Consider the following 20278-nt stretch of genomic DNA (forward strand, 5'->3'; position numbering starts at 1 on the left):
CTTATGTGTTCTTCCAACTATACTCTACATTGATTCCAAGTGAGTTTCAAAAACTAAGGTATAATAAAATTACTACCGTATGTAGTAAAACAAAAATTATAAAAATGAGGAAATAAAAAGGTAATGGATATTATTTAAATATAATGCTTTGAGAATTGAATATTATTTAAATGTAATTCTATGAGAGATTCATTTAATGAATATTCATTTTCCTTTGTTCACCTACTTCACGAATCTTTCAATTCAAATAGACTCGGGGTTTTTCTAATTTTAACATCAAGATTCAATAAAAAGAAATAAAACAGATTCTAAATAATGTCCTTGGTTATATTTTCGCTAAACAGATTACATTACTTTTTGGAACACATCACAACTCTTGGCCCTCGACATTGATGTAACATACATTATACATTGCTGTTAAATTAGACAACGTTATAGGTAATATTGTTACCCCACTTTTACATTACACGCTTTAACATAAAGTAAAAAAAAGTTATCAGTCAATTATTTTGTTTGTACGTCTTTTGTCTTTTTACCGAAAACTTCACCTTCCTCGATAGTTGTCATTAAGTCACAGTCTTTTGTTTCGGGCAAAAAGAAAGTCACCCAGCACGCTAAGACTGGCAGAATGGCGAAACCAAGCGGCGGCACCCAGTACGCGATATCTCCTCCATCGATAACAAACGGAGCCAACATAGAACCCACTCGAGCCATCATAGACGAAAATCCAATCGCCGCGTTCCTCACAACCGTAGGGAATAGTTCTGTACAATATAAATATACAACAACGAAAACAATAAAACTAGAAACGACACCGGTACATGCTAACACAACAGACAACGTACCCGAGGGTACAAATATTAATGTAATTAAACAGAGAGCGCAAATGAAATTAAATACAATTACTACAGTCTTCCTTCCAGCTATCTTCATTAGTGGTATTGATACAAAACTACCGAGAAGGGAGACGCTGGCACTGGCTGCCACATTAATAAACACATTTCCACTCAAATGTCCAACGTACTGGGAGACTCCGTAAAAACAATAACTGCAGGTCATCCAATTAAACGACATACAAATTATATTTTTCCGAAGATTTGGTGTTCGGAACAAATCAGATAGGTTTCCTTTTTGGTTATTTCCCGTTAGTGTCCTCTCGTAGGCTTCTACTTCAGATCGTACGTTGGTTTGACGGTTGTTTCTGAAATAATAATATAAATACTTAGTCTAAATATTATTCATGACTCTCGACTGCAGTAATACATGTAGGTATTATACATATTGTGGTTTTAGTTTCGTCAATAATAATGGATGAATGGATGTTTGTAAAAGTTTGTAACTTAAACGGCTGAACTGATTTCGATGAAATTTAGTACAGATGTAGGGAATGGTCTGGAAGAACACATGACTACACTTTTTAGTGAATTTTAATACCACGCCAAAGGAGTCGCGGGCGAAAGCTAGATTAATATAAATATGTTAAGACAGCATTGTCCCAAACTGAATAGTTACTGATTTCTTAATTTAAATATACTTACACTTTAGCTACCCGTTCCAAAATAACTATAGCTTCCTCAGTTTTCTTAACAGCTATCAACCATCTTGCAGATTCCGGTATAAGACAGAAGTAGCACAGAAGAATAGCGCTGGGTAGGGAGGTCACAAGTAAGAATTTCGTATAGTCTCTTACAAAATATGCACAAAGCGGCAACAGCATATGGCCCATGTTGAACGGCGCTTGGTACAACGCCGATATTACGTGTCGATATTCATTCCCGATGAACTCCATGAGTAACACGAAGGTAGTCACCATTACTCCACCGACGGACACGCCAATTAGAACACGGGATAATGTAAACGACCAGTAATTTGGCGCGTAAGCTGATAACGTACTTGACGCTAATTGTAAAACTACTGCAACCAGTAATGGTTTTTTTCTGCCGAATCTGGAAATAATATAAACAAAATTATTGTTACAATACTGTTCTCCGTAATCGAGGGTCAAATTATATTGGTTACGCAGTAGTTAAGTTGCGTATATTCCAGATCTATGATTTTGATCACCGTGACTGTTTTGTCGTTTTAACCGATGTGATATCAAGCGGTTTCTACTGAATTAAGCCAAAATAATATCATAAGTCTTTTAATACATACCTGTCTGAAGCCATTCCAAATAATACGCTACCAAGTAAAGTGCCCACTTGAAACAATGTTTGTGTCAAATTTGCCAACCATTTTTTATCACATATCAAATCCCATTCCATTGTAATAGTGTTCGTAAATATCGAAGTATTGTAAACAGGCTGAGAACACGGACATGTTTCGGCTTTTGTATCTTCACAAGTGTACTGTACTTTTGGTGCATAAAATATAACTGCCATTTGATTAAAAGCAACGAAGAATTTGCATAAAAATATTAAAATACAAAGCCAAAATTGATATCTTCCGAACGACCCTATTATCCTTTGAAATGTGTCTTTCGATACATCTGGCTTGAGGTCACCTGAAAAGGATTTTTTTCCAAATTTACATTATATTACATTGTTTTGGAACATGATAATCTTTCATTTCATTCGTATAGAGAAAAATCAATTTTGTTGTATGATACCTATAATATTGACCATGGAAAACATTACATATCTTACTACAAGCACCTAAGTATTTCATGTGATCTAAGATATCGTATTAGATGGAGTTACTTTATTTACTAATAACGTTATAACTATACTAATATAATAAAGCGTAAACATACATTTCTTTGTTGCCAAGATGTCAGCAATCACAGCATATTTTCGCATTTTTTTTAATAAAAAGCCCTACACTTACATCAGGATTAGGCTATATATTTTCACGCCGTTAAACTTAGGGGTAATATAAAACCCTAATGTGGGAAAGAGACCATAAGTTGTTGCCAACATCAAGGAAGCAAGGTTGCCATGGTTTGACATCACATCATGTCATTTTGACAATTGCAATTGACAATTTGACAAAAATGAATAAAAAACGTTTTTTTTATAATTTCATGCAGATGAAGTTGCATGCGAACAGCTAGTCTTATATAAATTCCAAACACTTGTACAAAATAAAGTGCCATCTTTCTCAAAAACCTTAAAGAAACCTTAAGAAAACTGAGACAAGAATATATTTGAATGTATCGTTCTAATTTCTCCCCAGTGAAAACGGTTAGATACACGTGCTACTTAGTGCACGTAGTAAGGCCTACGCCTGTCATCTTGAAATGTAGGATTTACTTAAAGATAAATGAAAAAATAAAGTATCTAAAATTATTAGATATGCGATAACGTCGTTTCAAGATTAGTTCTTGATAAAACATAAATATTAAATACTGTCTACATTCTCTGTGGAAAGAGACGCGGTAGCTTCGACCTTGATCTCTTTATTGCCGTGTTATTCAACAATAATATATGTAAAATCAAATAACATTATCTGGACCTACTTTTCTCCTGAAATTCTATGGTACAAAGTCCTTTTATAATAAATACAAGGTAAATCCTTAATTTCCGAAAAACTTTAAAGTTGCGTTTTATTTCTTTTTCAATATTAGGTGTAACACTTTGAATTTAGTACTAGTATTGCTTTAGTACTATGCGTGCTATCAATGTAATTATGTATCTAAACTGTTTCCTAGACATTTCCTTTTCTGTCACTTACAGCAAAATACCTATTTATCAACTTGCGTGCGTTTTGTTTTTCAAGAAGCTGTTCGCTACTGATAACATAACTTAACGTCTCTCTGCTCTCTCAGAATGTATCTATGGATTTTTTTCTTATTGTTGTGTTAATCTTTTTCACTAATTCGCCATTTGTCTCGTATAAAAGTAGTAATACTTATTTTATTTTACGAATACCTGTACATGCAATGGCAAAATATTGTATGTTTATAGTAGCGTGTTATACAATCAAATACAATGCGGAAATAAAATACCAGTGGAAAACCTCAAACAGTCGCATCAATAGTTAAAAGAAATAATACTTGTCTATACAATAAAGTTATATGTTACTTGCTGTTGCTCGCGGCTTCGTCCGCGTAAAATTAAAAAAAAACAACCTATGCTAATCACTGATAACGTAGCTTTTAATGGTGATAGAATGTTTGAAATCGGCCATATAGTTTTTGAGTTATTCCAATTCATAAAAAAATCCAAATCTTTCCTCTTTATAATATTAGCAAAAAATTTAGATTTATCAATCTGTTTCTGAAGTAAAAAATCTACAATTAAGTTTAAAGCAACTTAAGTAATATTAACAAATATTGAAATTACTTAGAAATAAGGAAAATTGTAAGAACAATGCAAGGAAGAGTAATTTGTCATTATGAAAAATATTTCCTTATGCATTTGCAATATTAAAAAAAAAATGAAGCAATAGGTAAACTGACCAACCATAATGGCACAAAATACGTACTTTATTAACGTAGTTACGAACGTGGTCGCAGTAAAACGAAGGTAATTGTGTTATGAAACGTTTCCGTTGTGACTTATCATCCAGTTATTTTCTACTTAACAAACACAATACAATTTTTAAATTAATTGCATGACATTTTGTTAATTAAAAAAAATATCAACATATTGCTTTAAAATTTATTGAGTTAAAAAGGCGTAAAGCGGATACAAGCTAGAAATATCCTAGATTCGAACCCTGATACAAAATATAAGATGCCACTGCCGCCGCTTATTAAATGTAAATCTTCAAGTAATTGCATTTATCAATAAAAATAATAACAAATGAGAGAACTAGTTTACGTACATACATGTACGTACATACGTATTTGTTATACAAAATATTTAAACCTTCAAAGTGTATGAGGTAAACACTTGGAAGGGATGCACGAGCCAAATGTCATTGTCGTTTCAATAAAGGAAACTTTAGTATGTGAGATTTAAGTAAGATGTCTAAAAACAAAATAATGCTTAAAGGATAAAAAATTACCTTGCACGTATTTTTTATGGCGTAACCTAAAGTGTATTGAGGCCATCAGTAAACAACTTCATTTTTTTTTACAAATAATAGGTATTAAGTTTCTAAATATTAGTGATCTAAACAATTTACTTTTATTGGTCATCGTATTTAAAAGATACAATAGAGAATCATTGAAGTCCAACCGAGAGGAATTGTAACTTTAACAATGAAAACTAAACCTAAATAATGTTTTGGAATCTATGTCCCTACGTTTAAGGAATGTTTTACCACACACTACAGGTTAATTACCATGAATAGTGCAATTATTTACGCTTATGAATGAATAGAGTTAATACACACTTATGTTAATAAACTTAAAATTTCATTAAAGAAATCGGCAATGTAAAATTGTCAGTGTAAAACATATTGTAAATTGGAGGCCATCGTGTTTGCACACTTTCACTTATTCTCATTTATCTTACCGTTGTCGTTTTTACGTTCCTGCAACTCCATTTTAACAGAACTTTATCACACTTTTCAGAGATCACGCAAACTTTATGGACGACATTAATAAACTGTATTTAATGTGTGGCAACGGCAAACGACAAACGGTGACTGGCGAACAGCATTCTGTGCGCCGACTCCTGCGCTTGTCACTTGGCCTGAGGCGTCACATTTTGCCTTTAGATAACGGTTAAAGATTGTAAGTACAAGTTAAACTGCATACAAGTACAAAACGAATAAACAAACATTTTGAGCATTACGACACAGGTAGAGGTATGCTACTATTGTTAACTTTTAAAAGCAAACTAAACATTTGATACACTTGTAAAGAGCACGATACTGTCGTTGAAAACAACGAGTAAAGTGCATCTGAATTGAACGAGTTTTAACTCGACTAGTTTAGGATGTAAAATTATTTTGCGACAGTCACCAACCGGATGGAGAAAAAAATAAATGTGACTTTGGACCGATTGGTTTATCAGTTGTGCGTCCCTTTATGCTTAGGAGAAATGCTCCAATATGGGTCACGACACAAATGATAACCACTAGCGTAAATGATCCAGCTAATTTGAGAACAATTGTTTATGAAAGGAATGATACCTCCCTAGACTGTCGAAATTCGGAACTATCTTTATTCACTCTATTCTGTTCACTCGTGACATCAAGGTGTGACATCGCAAGAGTTCATTCATTCAGTAGCTAACTTTACTCTTAATTCATGGCTCCATAATAAACCAAATATATTGAACTAGATTTTGACCATGACTTCACGTTGAATTAAAAAAGTAAGTAGCCTATATGTTCTTTCAGATAGTATCTACATCTATGCCTTTCAACTAAGAAATATCCATCCATCCATTTAAACTTTTGCACTTGTAATATTAGTAAGATGCAGATGTAGTATGACATCTAATGACATAGTAAATTAAAAACATATCATGTAATGGAAATTTTACATAGTATAATTGAATTTTTTTGGTTCACAAACTACAAGTCGCAAGCAGCGTATAGATGCATATCAGCAATTATTACATAGAAATTATAAACGAGTTCAAACTTATACAGGACCTTTTTTCTTTAACTACAGTTACAGAAGTTACTAGTTACATTTTTTTTACAATACAAGTGTTACAATAACAAATAAAGGAATACACTAAAAATTAAAAACTAATATGGAAAACTTTCCGACTTTATTAAATTTTTACACATCTGTTTCGAAATATTATTTCCTATGTACATAAAATTATTAAAATAATATAATATTTTTGATGTGAAATGCTTCACACCTATATGACGCAAACTATATAATTTACAGACAAGTACAATAGGCATATTAGTTATTTAAACTGAACTAAAAGAGTGCAAATCTTACACAAGACGAGTAGCGATAATGTATTCATTATCCTAATATATAAACTAAACTATAAAATCTTATACTTACACTGAAAGAAGGTACAATATAATAAAAAAGCATATTTGCATAATGTGTATGTATCCTTTAATAGTTTATATGTCATGAAAACTTAGAATAACTCCTAATTTCTATGTAACTCAACGTTTTAAACTACAATAACAGATAACATTGAAATATCACATTACGAAATGATTAAACATTACAACAAAACCCTTAAAGTGACAATTAAATTAAAATAATAAAAATTAACTTAAATGAAACATTTCTTGATAGGGGTATTCACACAAAAAAAATCAATCGAGGAACATATTTAAAACAAAGCTCATAAAACATAAAATGCGCGTCGCATACTCTAATGGCGCAACTTATTTATGTACATACCTCGGCTAAGTAGCATAAAATTATAAAACCTATAATACAATTCCCTACAAACTACACAACTACTTTGTGAAAGATAAGTAAAACATATACCATATTTGAATTCATTGCACCAAACAGATACCTTCCTACTATGAAAAGAGTTACATCTTTAAGAGAAAAGAGTTACATCTCTTGAGAGAAATAAACTACATGTCTTAAAAGAAAAGAGTTACAATTCTTAAAAGAAGACTTACATTTTTAAGGGAAAAGAGTTACATCTCTTAAAAGAAGAGTTACGTGTTTAAGAGAACAGTTACATCTTTAAAATGTAAAGTAACATCTCTTAAAAGCAAAGTTTTACATTACTTAAGAGAAAAGATTTACATCTGGTAAGAAAAGGAACAATTCTTATGAGACGTGACTGTTCTTTGCTTGGGTCGACAGATGCGATACACCAGGATGCGATAGAATAGAGTTATATCTTGAGCAAGCCCGATTTATTTAAAGCCATTTCAGCATTTGGCTTTTCATACAATTAATTGTTTGTTAATAATCGAAATTATTAATTATTATCTGCATATTTCGAAAAACAATGGCTAAATACTTATATCATCTAATTTTTTTTTTATAATCTTCACTAAAGTAAATGGTGATGGGATCTAAAGATGTTTAATACTTTAAAACATGCATACAAATGTACTAATTTTTTTTTATATATTTTTATTTAAATACTACAAATTTTAGACAACATCGATATTTTAATATAAATCTACTTCCCAATTATAATGATCACATTTCATTCGCTCTTAATGATCATTTAAAATTATATAGTATATTATAAAAAACTAGTATCGTGTTTTAATTACATACAAAACATGCGTTATAATACTTAATATGTATAATTAAAAGCATAAATAAAATAGTTTATTATCATATTATCATAAAAAACATAAAACTGTACTATAGTAAAAATTGTTACTTCATAGTATAAAAATTGCTTGAATTGCTAAAATGACTTCTGTTTAAGTACACCTATATATTGGAAGGCACTAAGACCCTAATCTACGATGTTTGTACAGGCAATAAAACTGTTGGTCAGATTAAATATTCACTCACACAGTCACTATCTACTAAAATAAAATTAACAGACAAAATAAAAATAATTCAGAAAACATACAATATAAATCCTAAAGAGGAACCTCCACAAAATCCTTAATCATTCAGAAAGTATGTTTACTATTATTTCTGGTTATTTTGTGACTTGTTAACACTATTTTTATCACACTTTGACTTCTTTCTTTATCCATCAGTTCAAACATAATATAATTTAGATATGCATTATTAAAAAGATAATTTCCGTAAAGTCACGTTTAGAAGCTGCTTTGCTGTTTAGCCGAAAAACGTGACATTTGAATAGCACATGCAGTATTCATATTATTTATAGATAAATAAATATAATTTAAAATTAAATTATAAAATTTGTCCGAAAAAAAATTAAAACATCACCGCCATTATTAAAAAAAAGAATCTAAGAATGTTATGTCATATAATATTATACAAATAAAGAACATTTTGCTTGCCGTAGAATAAAGATAAATACCGGAAGAAGTAGGTTGTTTTAAAGAAATTATACACTTTCTTGCAACAACGCAACTGTGTGAATAAATATTTTAAACCATTTTTGGATTGGTGTTCTTGGTGTTCAATACGACTAGCCGATAATAAAATATGTATATACAATCCAAATATCTAACAATAAAGCCGGCGTAATTAACAATTAATTTTTATAGTCTATTATGTAAAATGAGTACTGACTACATTAAATGCATTTCCACTCATTCATACCGCCTATGTACACGTGACTACAAAGTAATTTACATTTACATAAAATACGATATTTATGTTGCTCAATGGTGAACTAGAATTTATTTTAGTATCATAATTCTTCATTATCAAAGGACCATATGATTTTCAATATAAAATAAAAATACATGCAAGCGCTACTGAATGACCGTCATTATGCTGAGATTCCAATTTCATACATTCAATAAATTATTTAATCACTTTAATTTTAATACTCCGACGTGATAATAATTTAAATGTATTTTTGGATAGCATACGCAATAGCTGACGGTTCCAAGATTCAGCTAGCGGGGCGTCTAGTTAGGGATTAAAATTGCGGCGATTTTTTATTTTCGACACCAGATTACATATCTTAAGAGCGGGTCCTAACTTAAGGCCCATGTATCTCATCATCATATCAGAATTCAACAACAGAAGAGCTTTCCCATCAATTTCCTGCAAAGAAACATGTCAAAGTTGTAGAAAATTATGTTTTTTTATTATTATTTTTTGTTTATTACCCGACTGACAATGTCTGTTATTTTTATGTGTGCATGTATGTATGGGTTTGTATAAATGTAAATATTGTAATATCATTGTGAAGGCCTTCAGCCTAAATAACTAAACTGATTTTGACAAGTGAGGTGTTATTTGAATAGTCGTCTTTCCCGGAGTGACATACATTACACCAGCACAAACAGTTAAAGTGGATGAGAGAACAGAAATTCTAAAATAATGGTGATTAAACCGAGTTATAATCTGCCTCACCATATTTTTTTGCAAAGATTAAAAAAATTATATAGCATAAGCATAGTTGATACTTCACTTGAGAAATTTTTCAAATAATTAACACTATCTATTGATAGGTCTTCAAAGCCACATGTCAATATAATTGTATTTAAATTAGTTATCAATAGGTCTCATCAAATACTATTTAAATGTTAATATTTTATTTTGTGACACTGTTAACTTATAAGAAAAGATGGAGCTTATTTTGTAAAATGTCAATACAAGGACACCAGGTGGCTACCTAAACTTGAAATCTGTTATATTACCTGTTAGAGAAATTACCAGTGAAAGTTGTTCACTATATTCAGTCTATATATTGTTTAAATATCTTTGTTATTTGTCATTGTAAAGTGTTTTTTATTATGTTTTTGTATATTCATCTATTAGACTTTAGTCAGTCGGGTATTTTAAATCTGGTTATATTAACTTACATGTTTACGGAAGAGATCAGCGTGAGCAGCCAGGGCCTGGTCGGCGGCGGCAATGAAGCCGATGACGTCTTCGACGGACCAGTCCGCGGGCGCGGCGGCGGGCGCGGGCGGCGGCGGCGGCGGCGGAGCGCCCGTGGTGGAGGACGCGGGCTCCGGCCGCTCCGGGGACACGCGCGCCATCTTCACCGTCGAGCTCTCGCCTAAACCGTTCACACCACTTTCCACCGGCAACTCCTGTATGGTAAATATTCATTAAATACTAGTTGTTGCTTCATCAGCTTATTCCGAATTCCACGTAGGACATTTTTGTTCGAATTATTCAGACCCTAAATTAAATAGTGTAAAAATCTATAGCCTATAGTGTGATGCAAGTATAGGGCATTTTATTAAAAAAATTATAATTCAAAAATTATTAGTGATTGCTGACATCCTACATAACAAACAAGATTGTGGGCTTTATTATAATAATATATAGTACAATACACTTTTTTTCTTTTATTCACTTATCTTATAAACAAACAAAATGAATACATGATAACAAATTTAGACTGCATTACAAAGTAATTTAATAACCACAATTTGATTCAAATATTATTTTTATCACTTAACTATAACTATAACATAGTTACTTTCATAAAAATAAATTGTAATGGCATCACCCTCCTATTCTGAGCTGTTCTACATCTGCACCAAATTTCATCAAAATCCATTAAGCCATTATAGAGAAATTTTTTTAACAAACATCTATCTATCAAAACTTTCACATTTGTAATGTTAATATGTAAAATTTAGTTACTTACAATAACAGGTCTTTTAACAGCAGATGAAAGGCCATTAGAAGTGGACTCCCCGCACAAGGTGCAGGGCCGACTCGCAGCCTCGCCTGTATCCACTTCAATTATGCCAACACACCAGGTCATCCCGACACACAACAGTTTCAGCCAGTTCTTCAGCTCATCATTTGTAAGATCAGATGGCACTTTAACTGTATGAGTCTTGCTTCCCGTAGAAACCTTAAAATTACGATTAAATTAAAATATCATCCAATTTAAGAAATAAAATTAACAACAAATTTTTATGTCCACATAATTGTTCTAGTAAGTACTGAACCAACTGTAGAAAAATCTTACAAATGTACAAATTGATTATTACCTGTACTGTAGTTACATTGGAGTAACCGCTGGCAGCTGTCAACATTGCCCTTGTTAGCCTCTGTGGTTCAGGATGAACAGCTAGCAATTCTTTAGCGAGAACTTCTGCAACACCCGATGGTCCTAAACCAGTGACTGTGTTTGGCAGATTGCTATTACCACCGGTACAACTGGTGCGTATACGTAAATGAACCGGAGCTACGGGTGTCGGTGGACTCGGATTGGTTGCAGTTGTACCACCGGTAGACCCTCCTTCGGGTAAAGCAGGATTGGCCATACCAATCGGCCGTAGTTTAAACCTGGAAAAAACACCTAAATTATGCTTCATGTAGGTAGTCCAGTAGGGTAGAGCAGGATGTTGATGGTCTACTGGAGATTTGAATATATATAAAGACACTGTTATCAAATTTAATAAAATTCACTAAAATGGCTGACTCATTTTCAAATCTTTAATTATCTAGGATGTCACATTGTTAAATATTTCTTGTGTACTCATATTTCTGTTAGTTTATAAACTTAATGAAATATGAAACTCCAATTTATACTTAAGTTTAACCTTTGGAGGTTATAAATGTACTATAACATGAAATTCACAAATGTAATCATTCATGCAAAAACATATTTACTTCAGTGAATCAATTGTTAAATCATATAAGTTACATACATAATTTTAAGACAAATTGAAATAGAAAAGCTAACTCTAACTGAATTGTTATTCTTGAATGCCTAAACCATAACTTTATGCTTAGCTCAAAAAATTGTAAACCCTGTCAACTGCAAATATTTCACTTACATAACTATTTTTTTTTTTCAAATACCTTACACATTAAATTTTACACACTTAATTAATTAAAAAATTTGCATATGTTACTTAATACCATAAAAGCTTCATTTTCATTAAAAAAGATCACTGAATTCACTACATTAAACCATAGGCTCTTATAAATTTTATTTAAATTAATTATTAATAAGACAACACTTACTTATAATAACAAAAACATACCTTGATGGAGTAGTAGCACTTTTTTGCCCAGGTGGCTGCAGAGGATGACCAGCTCGAGCACACCAACCAACAGGAAATATATCCCTTGAATCATACCTACACCAATAATCAAATGCACCGCGCCACCCATCAAATGTTACATGAATCTGATCATTCTTCACAGCTCCAACAGTAGCACAGCAGATTAACTGTGGATTCTTCTTATCAACAGCCTCCAGTTTTTGCCCAACAACAAACAGATTCGATTTAGGTGTTGGGGGCTCAGCTTGAAATACTTTAGGAGGAGCCATCTCTGCACCATTCAAAGTTTTGAGCAAAAACATTGGCCAACTGCTGGCGTTCATGCGAAACCCAAGTGGAGGTTGGAGCATTCCATCATTTTTCTCACAATGCCCTATTGGGTGAATATCACCTGCATCAACAAGCCTCCAAAAATCATTCTTATTATCACTTCCGTCCAATCTCAATCTAAGCCGTGGTCCTAAAACACCTACCACAGTAGCAATACAAGTAGAAGTCAAATTCCGTGGATCTAAAGCCTCCAATTTCATGTTCACTTTGAAATCATTCAGTGGTGGGACAGGCGCCTGTTTAAAACATTCCTGAGGTGCTGCTGTGCTGTTTGTCTCCTTCATATATTCAGTCCAGTCGAAAGACTGAAATATATCGTAAAATGATCCTGTCGTATTGTTGTTGGAATGACTTTCAGATCCGTTTGCCCCATTACCAGACTGAGGAGAACTTGTCCGTTTTTCAGTTTTCTTCTGATATTTATTCAGACAATAAGTGGAACAAAAGTTCTTACTACTCGACGGAGCATTACCTCGAATGACATTGTCGCAGTGAAGACAGGCACCTTTGCTGTAAGCTTGTCTAAATTCGGAAAGACAGGTCTCGGAACAAAACTCTTTTTTACCATTCTCAGTAGGCAATACATATTTCAAAGGTGTTTTACTTTCAGCACACCACGTACATGTACGTTTTGGTGGTCTTCCAGGCCCACGTATTTTGCCGGGAGCATGCCCTGAAGAGCCGACAGTGTTATTTGACATTGTTCTTTTTGAGAACTCTATAACATTATATCAATAGATCCGTTTGTTCACTATTTAATGTGATTACATTGTATTCAAAACAGATTCAGATTAAGGTACTGTATGAAATAAAAATCGATTATCTCTTTAGGCAAATATAAACAACGTCAGAAACTATTTATGACGCCATTCCAACGGCCATATTTCTTTTTTGTTTTCTATTCTATGGCTTCAGTGTTACCTTATAATAATGTAATAGAATAAACAGCAATAGGTACAGATTAGATTCAACCTTTTTTTTTTACCTTTTACATATACACTGGCAACACTTTTTCTAACCTAAAATTACAAAAATAGGCTTTACGAAAATATTGAAAAACAAATATTTATTTTTACACAAGTATATAGCTAATGATTTGTATTGGCTGTAACTCTCTGAAAAACATGTTGGTTAAAATTTCTTCAAATATTTTGGCAAATGCAGAAACAGCCGAAAAACGTTTAGCAGAACTAAGGATAAAGGTTTGTTTAATTACACGTATTTAACATAATTTAAATACTTATTGTACAACTAACCTGGTAATTAACTTAAAGGTGGAAGAGATAAAAAAGTTCAAAGTGGAAGAGAAAATAAAGGAGTTGTTAAAAGAGAACTCAGTTTTATCGGAGAAAATTGTTCAAGCTAAGAATGAGCTAATCAAACTTGAAATTTCACATGGAAAAAAGCAGTATACTGTGCCAAGTAAAGAAATAACTGAAAGCAACACAGTTCCAGTTAGCGTTGAAAAGTCCCAAGATAACGACAATGAAGTTGAGAAGACACAAGCTGCAGTCGTGAAAAAAGAAAAGAATTCAGTGAAGAAGATCAAGGAGAAAGTGAATCCTGCACCAAGTACGGATAGTATAATAGATGTTAGGAAATTAGATTTTAGGATTGGCAAGATTGTGGAAATAAACAAACACCCGGATGCAGATTCATTGTATGTTGAAAAGATAGATTGTGGTGAGGGAAGACCTCGCACTGTTGTATCGGGGCTAGTCAATCATGTCCCTATTGATGAAATGAGAGATAAACTAGTAATGGTCTTATGTAATTTGAAACCAGTCAAGGTAAGCACATTAAACAATTAAAATGCTTTAATAATCCTTTGATTAGTTTAAATTTCAAACTTACGCAAAATAGCATTGTTTTTCAGATGAGAGGAGTTACTTCTGAAGCAATGGTGATGTGTGCATCATCGCCTGAGAAAGTTGAAGTCCTAAATCCACCATCTGATGCTGTTCCTGGAGATTTAGTGGAATGTGAAGGGTATCCTAGAGAACCGGAAGCACAACTTAACCCCAAGAAGAAAATATTTGAGACATGTGCTCCTGACTTGAAGACCAATGATGATAAAGTTGCATGTTACAAGGATAAACCTTTGATTGTTGTAGGAAAAGGTTCAGTTGTAGCACCTACATTAAAACAAGTTAATGTTAAGTAATGTTGAATTAATTTATATTTTCTCATAATTATTTTATCAGTTTTCAAATATATAATTCAAATATTAATGATTTTTATTGCAACAAAACAAAACTCAAGCTTCAAATTTATTTAAAGCAAGATTTCTTATTCAGCTTTAGCTATTAAATTTTTAAAATTCAAAATCTTGTTAAGATTACCACCATTAAAACACAATCATATGGGAGTTAATCCTTTTTCAATTTTTTGATTTAGGATATTATCCTACAAAAGTTTAAACAATTTAAGGAACAGGAACAAAAATAAAACAACATTTTAAAGCAATTTCAACAATACATATATATTATTTCTGTAATCAAATGTGTCTACAATAACAATTTAATGTAACATAATTTGATATCTATTTCAAAGATAGAAAAATAGACAGATGTGATCCATAATACATTAACACCACATTAACTTCTTTCATAGTTTATATATTTATCTTTCTGGTCCAGCCTGTACCGGTTACAATTATCATAACCAGATAGTTAATAACATTAGTGTCATAGAAAAATCTACGGTAACATCAACTGTGTACTGAGAGTGAGTAAGAAAATATATTTATTAGAATTAATTAACAAGTGTGCAAGCAAGCTCTATTATGTTAATATAGAACAAGTAATCACAATAATTAATTTATTGCACGCTAATTTTTTTCTAATATTTTCAATAACTATCACCATATATGTCACTAATTAATTTTGATTAAAAATGTTTTTGAGTGCATTTTGTGGGTATAAATCTAAACTGTTGTGATTAACCTTCGCTAAGTTATTTTTCATATCCTTAGTAATATGAAAATACAGATGCACACAAAATTATTATGCATGTACAATACTTACATATGCTTATCAAATAAAAGCATAAATCAAAGATTTAAATACACAGATAGGCATCTTTTCTTTGACTTGACATCTCTTGTTAATAACATTTAGGTAATACTCATACAAAAAAATACTGTTACCGAATTAAGCCTACTTGTCTGGTGTGCCATGACCAGATGGAAGATGGGAGTCTGTCAGGTGTACGTATCGGAGGCATACTTTAAGTGCTCTTTCCCTTTTCAACTATTCTTATAAGGAAGAGAAAAGGAGATGGATTTGAGGACAGAGACACAGGAAGGGAAATTATCTTTTATTTGCACATTCTTTTAGGTAGGTAACCCATCTGCAAATTAATATTTCTATGGATAACGATCATTTCGCTATATTTGGTGAATTAAAATGGCCACTTGGTACTGTGACATCTTTTACTTAAAAAAAACCATGTCATCCTCTTCATTCTCCTTGAATAAGAGCGAGATAACAATATTTTTTGTCGATGTAAAAACAAACTGTCAATCTATGAGACGAATATTTCCCTAGAGCCTTCTATGTATTTATATCTTTCCGCTAGTTTATAGTTTCATTTTGACTAAGCATTGCATGTGTACCATAAATGTGTAATCTCATTTAATTTCAACGCGTAAACATTGTAAAATAAAACATTCATAAAATAGAACATCTAGTTTTAAGTAGTACTGTAGTAACATTTAAATATCATTAGAATGATATGACTATACAATAATTGTAATGACAGGTCACTGCATTCCAGCCAGATATGTTTTTTATTATATCTAGAAAGGTCATTTTACGTCTAAATTTCAATAATTCCTACGTCACTCAATCGAAGAATAATTATAATTGTAACATTAACATTATAATTACAGTATTAAATATCAATTCCTTCGCTTTATCGTAATAATATGCTGATTATTATGCACTCGGTGTTATAACACATGGTCATTATAAAATACAGAAGTTGCAATTGTACTAGAATTCAATAGAAATGAGAAATTTACATGACTGTTAATGTCATTTATTGTCTATGGATTTCAGAAAATTTCGGTGTTTAAATTGATGACACAAACATGTTTATAATAAGTCTGATATTACAGCCTTATAAAGGTGCGATATTTAGATTGTATTGTTATAATTCCTCATTACCATTTAATTCTATACAGAATCAGGTACAAAACATTGTATGATATTTAAATATCTTGTAATATGGTAAGTACCAAGGCCAATCTATATGGTCATTTTGACCATAACTTTCTAAGAGCAGATTTTAATTGCCGGTAATAATTTTGCAATAGTTTAAAAATCAATACATTACAATTTACAACATAAATGTTTTAAAAAATATGTTCTTTGGTAAAATCAAACAGATTAAAATTAGAGTCGGAATAGTTAAGGCAAAAAGTTTACATAAATCAAAAAAAATTCTTACATATATTATGTACTTATCTTAAAAGTATGAAAATACTGTTCTTATGCGAATGTGCAACACGTTGTATAAACTGTACTTAGTGGTGGCAAAGCCTTTATGAAATCTAAGATACATCAAAATTTCTACTGCGCTTTTTACTTTTTGTTTAGGACTTTAGAAAAATATGGTTATAGTCTAGTAGTTTTCTTCAAAGTTTAACAATTAGGGGGACAGAGAATAAGCTAAATAAGTTTGAAATAGAGATAATTAAGGCTTTTGACTACATCAACCGCAAGATTATTACGTATTTCGCAATTTGTACAAGTAGCTTTTAACAATAAGTTCAAGGACGATTACGTTATAACGTCATGTTTTGAGCAAGCCGTTTGACGCAGAGCAATTTTAAATTCTCCCTCCTTTTAACAATCATATTCTAGATAAAATAGGAGAAAACAAGTCAATCAGTCGATTTTTTATAAAGATAGTATAGATTTCAACACAGTATTTGAAATATAAATGACAATAACAGTATAACTTTCAGAAGAGTAGAAAGGACGGTTTAAGTTTGATAAATGCAATATAAAATCGGAACACGAAGATATTTTGATTCATAATATATATATTACACCTTTTATTCACTTGGACTTGTTTGAATAATTCTGTTTGATCGTTAGATATGTCACCACTAAGACAGGAATATACACGTACAATCGGGGAAACTGGCGGTGTTCCTTAATAGCTACAAGAGTTATAAATGCAGCTTATAAATGTATCTGTACGAAATATGTCGGTTAATGATAAAAAGTTATTTTTATTATTATCCCTTTGTTTGCACTCACTACTGTCTAATTAGTTATTTGTAGGAAGAGGCGTAGTTTGTCTCGTCGGAATGAACAAGGTAATTATTCCTAAAGTGGAACACCACGGATTTCCGCGACTGTACATCATTTCACTTATTATTAATCTTTAAAGCGAATAACAAAATAGACAATGTTAGACTTATATCCTATATTATAAAATAGATCTGAAATAGGAAGTAGAATTATACTTTTGTAAGAAACGGTAATCGTAGGCCCTTTTTTAAATTAAATAAGGCGTTTAGAAGCGGAAACATATAGGATATACTTTACTTTCATTGTAGATGTTAGTTTACAAATAACCACAATCTTAACAATCTAAGAAATCTCTCAAACTTACATCTCTATGATGATTAATAAAAAAAATACTGTCTAAATTTTTCATTCATTAAAGAATGCGACAAGAATCTTGTATAAAAATAACGGATTGTAAAATAAAAGCAGTTCTTAATTTATCCAAAACGTGAAGAATCTTTTTGGTAATGGCACTAAAGGACTAAAATTATAAGGTGGGTCAGTTTTATACAAAATAAATTTTTAATCTGTAACTTTTATCAGGAAGACAACTTTCGAATATTCTACATAGTGTATAATTATCCTAGTAAACAATGGGCTTACGAAGACATTTAACAATTCTTGAAAAAAAAATGGAATGTTCATTAAAAACCCGTTGTCTAAAAATGCTTTGAAAAAAATAGACATAAAAACTTCAACGGCATTACAAATGAATCCATTACGCTCTAATATTACTTATAATTCTCTACATAAATAATATTTTGTGATTAAATATACAAATACTCGAAAAGATTTTTCCGAAATAAATTGCTACAAAATTATACATCTCTTTACATTTTTTTTGTGTCAATTGTGACTTATTTTTTGGCTTTAAAACAAAGACATTTAAGAAATATATAGACTAGACATATTGAACATTTTTTTTTCATCTGTACTTTCTTTAAAGGTACTATGTTAGTTATCAATTTCAGTACGCAACCTCATGTCCTTGTATTGACATGTTATAAAACTGTTGACAAAACACGGTGACCATGCATGACTATCCAATTCTAGTTCAAGAACATATAATTTGAAACACTTATACATTTATTTCTGCCCTTCTCTATTAAAACAATTTTGTTTTAATTTCAGATTTAAGATATAAGGAATAAGATAAGTTTGTGGCATAAACTTTACAAAACTTTTATTTAGCAATATCTGATTTAGAATTATGTGTTTTTGGATTGTTTTTAAAAAATACATTAATGATAACACTAATACTTTAAAATCTATCTGAAGTAATAATCAAGTAACCAGACAACAAAAACAAGATTTTTGTATATTTGTCCTAAAATCATATTTTAACATGGTCACCATTGCCAGATAGGGATAGAAGGGTTAATTATTGGGGTCTCGCTCGCCGTCAATTTTTCGACAACAGCTCAATCCTGTTGTTCTAGTAGTATATCCATGATTACAATTAATTATATTGACATGTCGCATGTGAAAAATGTCTCAAGTGAATTGTCTATATATTTCTTAACCTCTTTGTTTTAATAGGTATTTTGTGGTATACGTTATACCTGCGTGTGCGGGAAGCGGCGCTGCGGGCCAATGCGGCGCTGCGCCAGCGTCGACTGCGTCACGGGGCCCAGCACTTGCGGGGTCAACGGGGATGACGTCATCGCCTACAAAAAGGGGCGAAATCAGATTACATGCGTTTACGGAATCTAATTTATTGTATAAACATTTGGTTTAAGTAGATAGACTTCAAGACAAACATTTCTTTTGGCACGTTTTTTTAAGAAACACTCACAAACTACTGGTATTGAGTTGTTCTTACAGTGTTTGAGTGCTCAAAAACAGTAGTTTTTGAGTTCCAGTAGAATAGTTTTTATTTTGAAAATGGTGGGACCAAATGGCAGCTATTCCACATTAAGCTAAAAGAAAATCGGATTGTGAATCGCAGCGTAAACGTTGTGTTACATAAATAGAAATACCAATCGAAATGAGGAAGTTTCCTTGAAGTCGATAAAAAACCTTTCAGTCAGCACTATATTCAATTTAAAATAGACGCAGTTTTCAAATTACAAGAAGTGTTTTTTGATACGATGATGTATTGTATTGTTTTACACATATATTTGCAACCGGAAAGCTAATAAAATACATTTATACTGTTTCGATCTTTTCCTCTCAAGGTCAAGTTCGTTGTGCGCATGTTACATTTAAGG

General features: G+C 31.7%; 4 protein-coding genes across 4 annotated transcripts in view; 1 reads left to right on the top strand and 3 right to left on the bottom strand.

Moving 5' to 3' along the window:
* Nucleotides 1–309: 309 nt before the first annotated feature.
* On the bottom strand, nt 310–6253 carry LOC106103130 (organic cation transporter protein-like). The gene is made up of 4 exons (XM_013282798.1): nt 5403–6253; nt 2155–2503; nt 1539–1946; nt 310–1201 (listed from the first exon to the last, which is right to left on the bottom strand). The coding sequence occupies exons 1-4, from the start codon at nt 5431–5433 to the stop codon at nt 505–507; spliced, it is 1485 nt and encodes a 494-aa protein (XP_013138252.1). The 5' UTR covers nt 5434–6253; the 3' UTR covers nt 310–504.
* Nucleotides 6254–8757: 2504 nt separating this feature from the next.
* On the bottom strand, nt 8758–13661 carry LOC106103129 (polycomb protein Scm). The gene is made up of 5 exons (XM_013282797.1): nt 12415–13661; nt 11413–11710; nt 11061–11273; nt 10261–10494; nt 8758–9496 (listed from the first exon to the last, which is right to left on the bottom strand). Exons 1-5 carry the CDS (start codon nt 13464–13466, stop codon nt 9362–9364), a joined length of 1932 nt encoding a protein of 643 aa, XP_013138251.1. The 5' UTR covers nt 13467–13661; the 3' UTR covers nt 8758–9361.
* Nucleotides 13662–13762: 101 nt separating this feature from the next.
* Nucleotides 13763–14996, top strand: LOC106103135 (aminoacyl tRNA synthase complex-interacting multifunctional protein 1). The gene is made up of 3 exons (XM_013282804.1): nt 13763–13967; nt 14040–14555; nt 14642–14996. Exons 1-3 carry the CDS (start codon nt 13857–13859, stop codon nt 14927–14929), a joined length of 915 nt encoding a protein of 304 aa, XP_013138258.1. The 5' UTR covers nt 13763–13856; the 3' UTR covers nt 14930–14996.
* Nucleotides 14997–19389: 4393 nt separating this feature from the next.
* LOC106103082 (ribosomal protein S6 kinase alpha-3-like) overlaps nt 19390–20278 on the bottom strand; it is a 9825-nt gene continuing 8936 nt past the window's right edge. Inside the window, exons 11-12 of the mRNA XM_013282748.1 lie at nt 20048–20100; nt 19390–19735 (exon numbers count right to left, since the gene is read on the bottom strand). Coding sequence (XP_013138202.1) covers nt 19625–19735; nt 20048–20100 — 164 coding nt within the window. The 3' untranslated portion in view covers nt 19390–19624. The remainder of the gene's footprint in view (nt 19736–20047; nt 20101–20278) is intronic.

The sequence above is a fragment of the Papilio polytes genome, unplaced genomic scaffold, assembly GCF_000836215.1.
Source record: "Papilio polytes unplaced genomic scaffold, Ppol_1.0 DF823868.1, whole genome shotgun sequence".
In the NCBI taxonomy this organism is placed as follows: Eukaryota; Metazoa; Arthropoda; class Insecta; order Lepidoptera; family Papilionidae; genus Papilio; species Papilio polytes.

Bases quoted from the DNA above. Each gene is read 5' to 3' on its own strand.
- LOC106103130 (XM_013282798.1), bottom strand. From the start codon at position 5,433: ATGGAGTTGCAGGAACGTAAAAACGACAACG. The intron at 2,504-5,402 runs GTAAGATAAATG...AATCCTTTTCAG, and splicing joins GGAACGTAAAAACGACAACG to GTGACCTCAAGCCAGATGTA. The intron at 1,947-2,154 runs GTATGTATTAAA...TATTATTTCCAG, and splicing joins TTTGGAATGGCTTCAGACAG to ATTCGGCAGAAAAAAACCAT.
- LOC106103129 (XM_013282797.1), bottom strand. From the start codon at position 13,466: ATGTCAAATAACACTGTCGGCTCTTCAGGGCATGCTCCCGGCAAAATA. The intron at 11,711-12,414 runs GTATGTTTTTGT...TGTTTTTTCCAG, and splicing joins AGTGCTACTACTCCATCAAG to GTTTAAACTACGGCCGATTG. The intron at 11,274-11,412 runs GTAATAATCAAT...CGTAATTTTAAG, and splicing joins CCAATGTAACTACAGTACAG to GTTTCTACGGGAAGCAAGAC.
- LOC106103135 (XM_013282804.1), top strand. From the start codon at position 13,857: ATGATTTGTATTGGCTGTAACTCTCTGAAAAACATGTTGGTTAAAATT. The intron at 13,968-14,039 runs GTTTGTTTAATT...ATTAACTTAAAG, and splicing joins TAGCAGAACTAAGGATAAAG to GTGGAAGAGATAAAAAAGTT. The intron at 14,556-14,641 runs GTAAGCACATTA...ATTGTTTTTCAG, and splicing joins GTAATTTGAAACCAGTCAAG to ATGAGAGGAGTTACTTCTGA.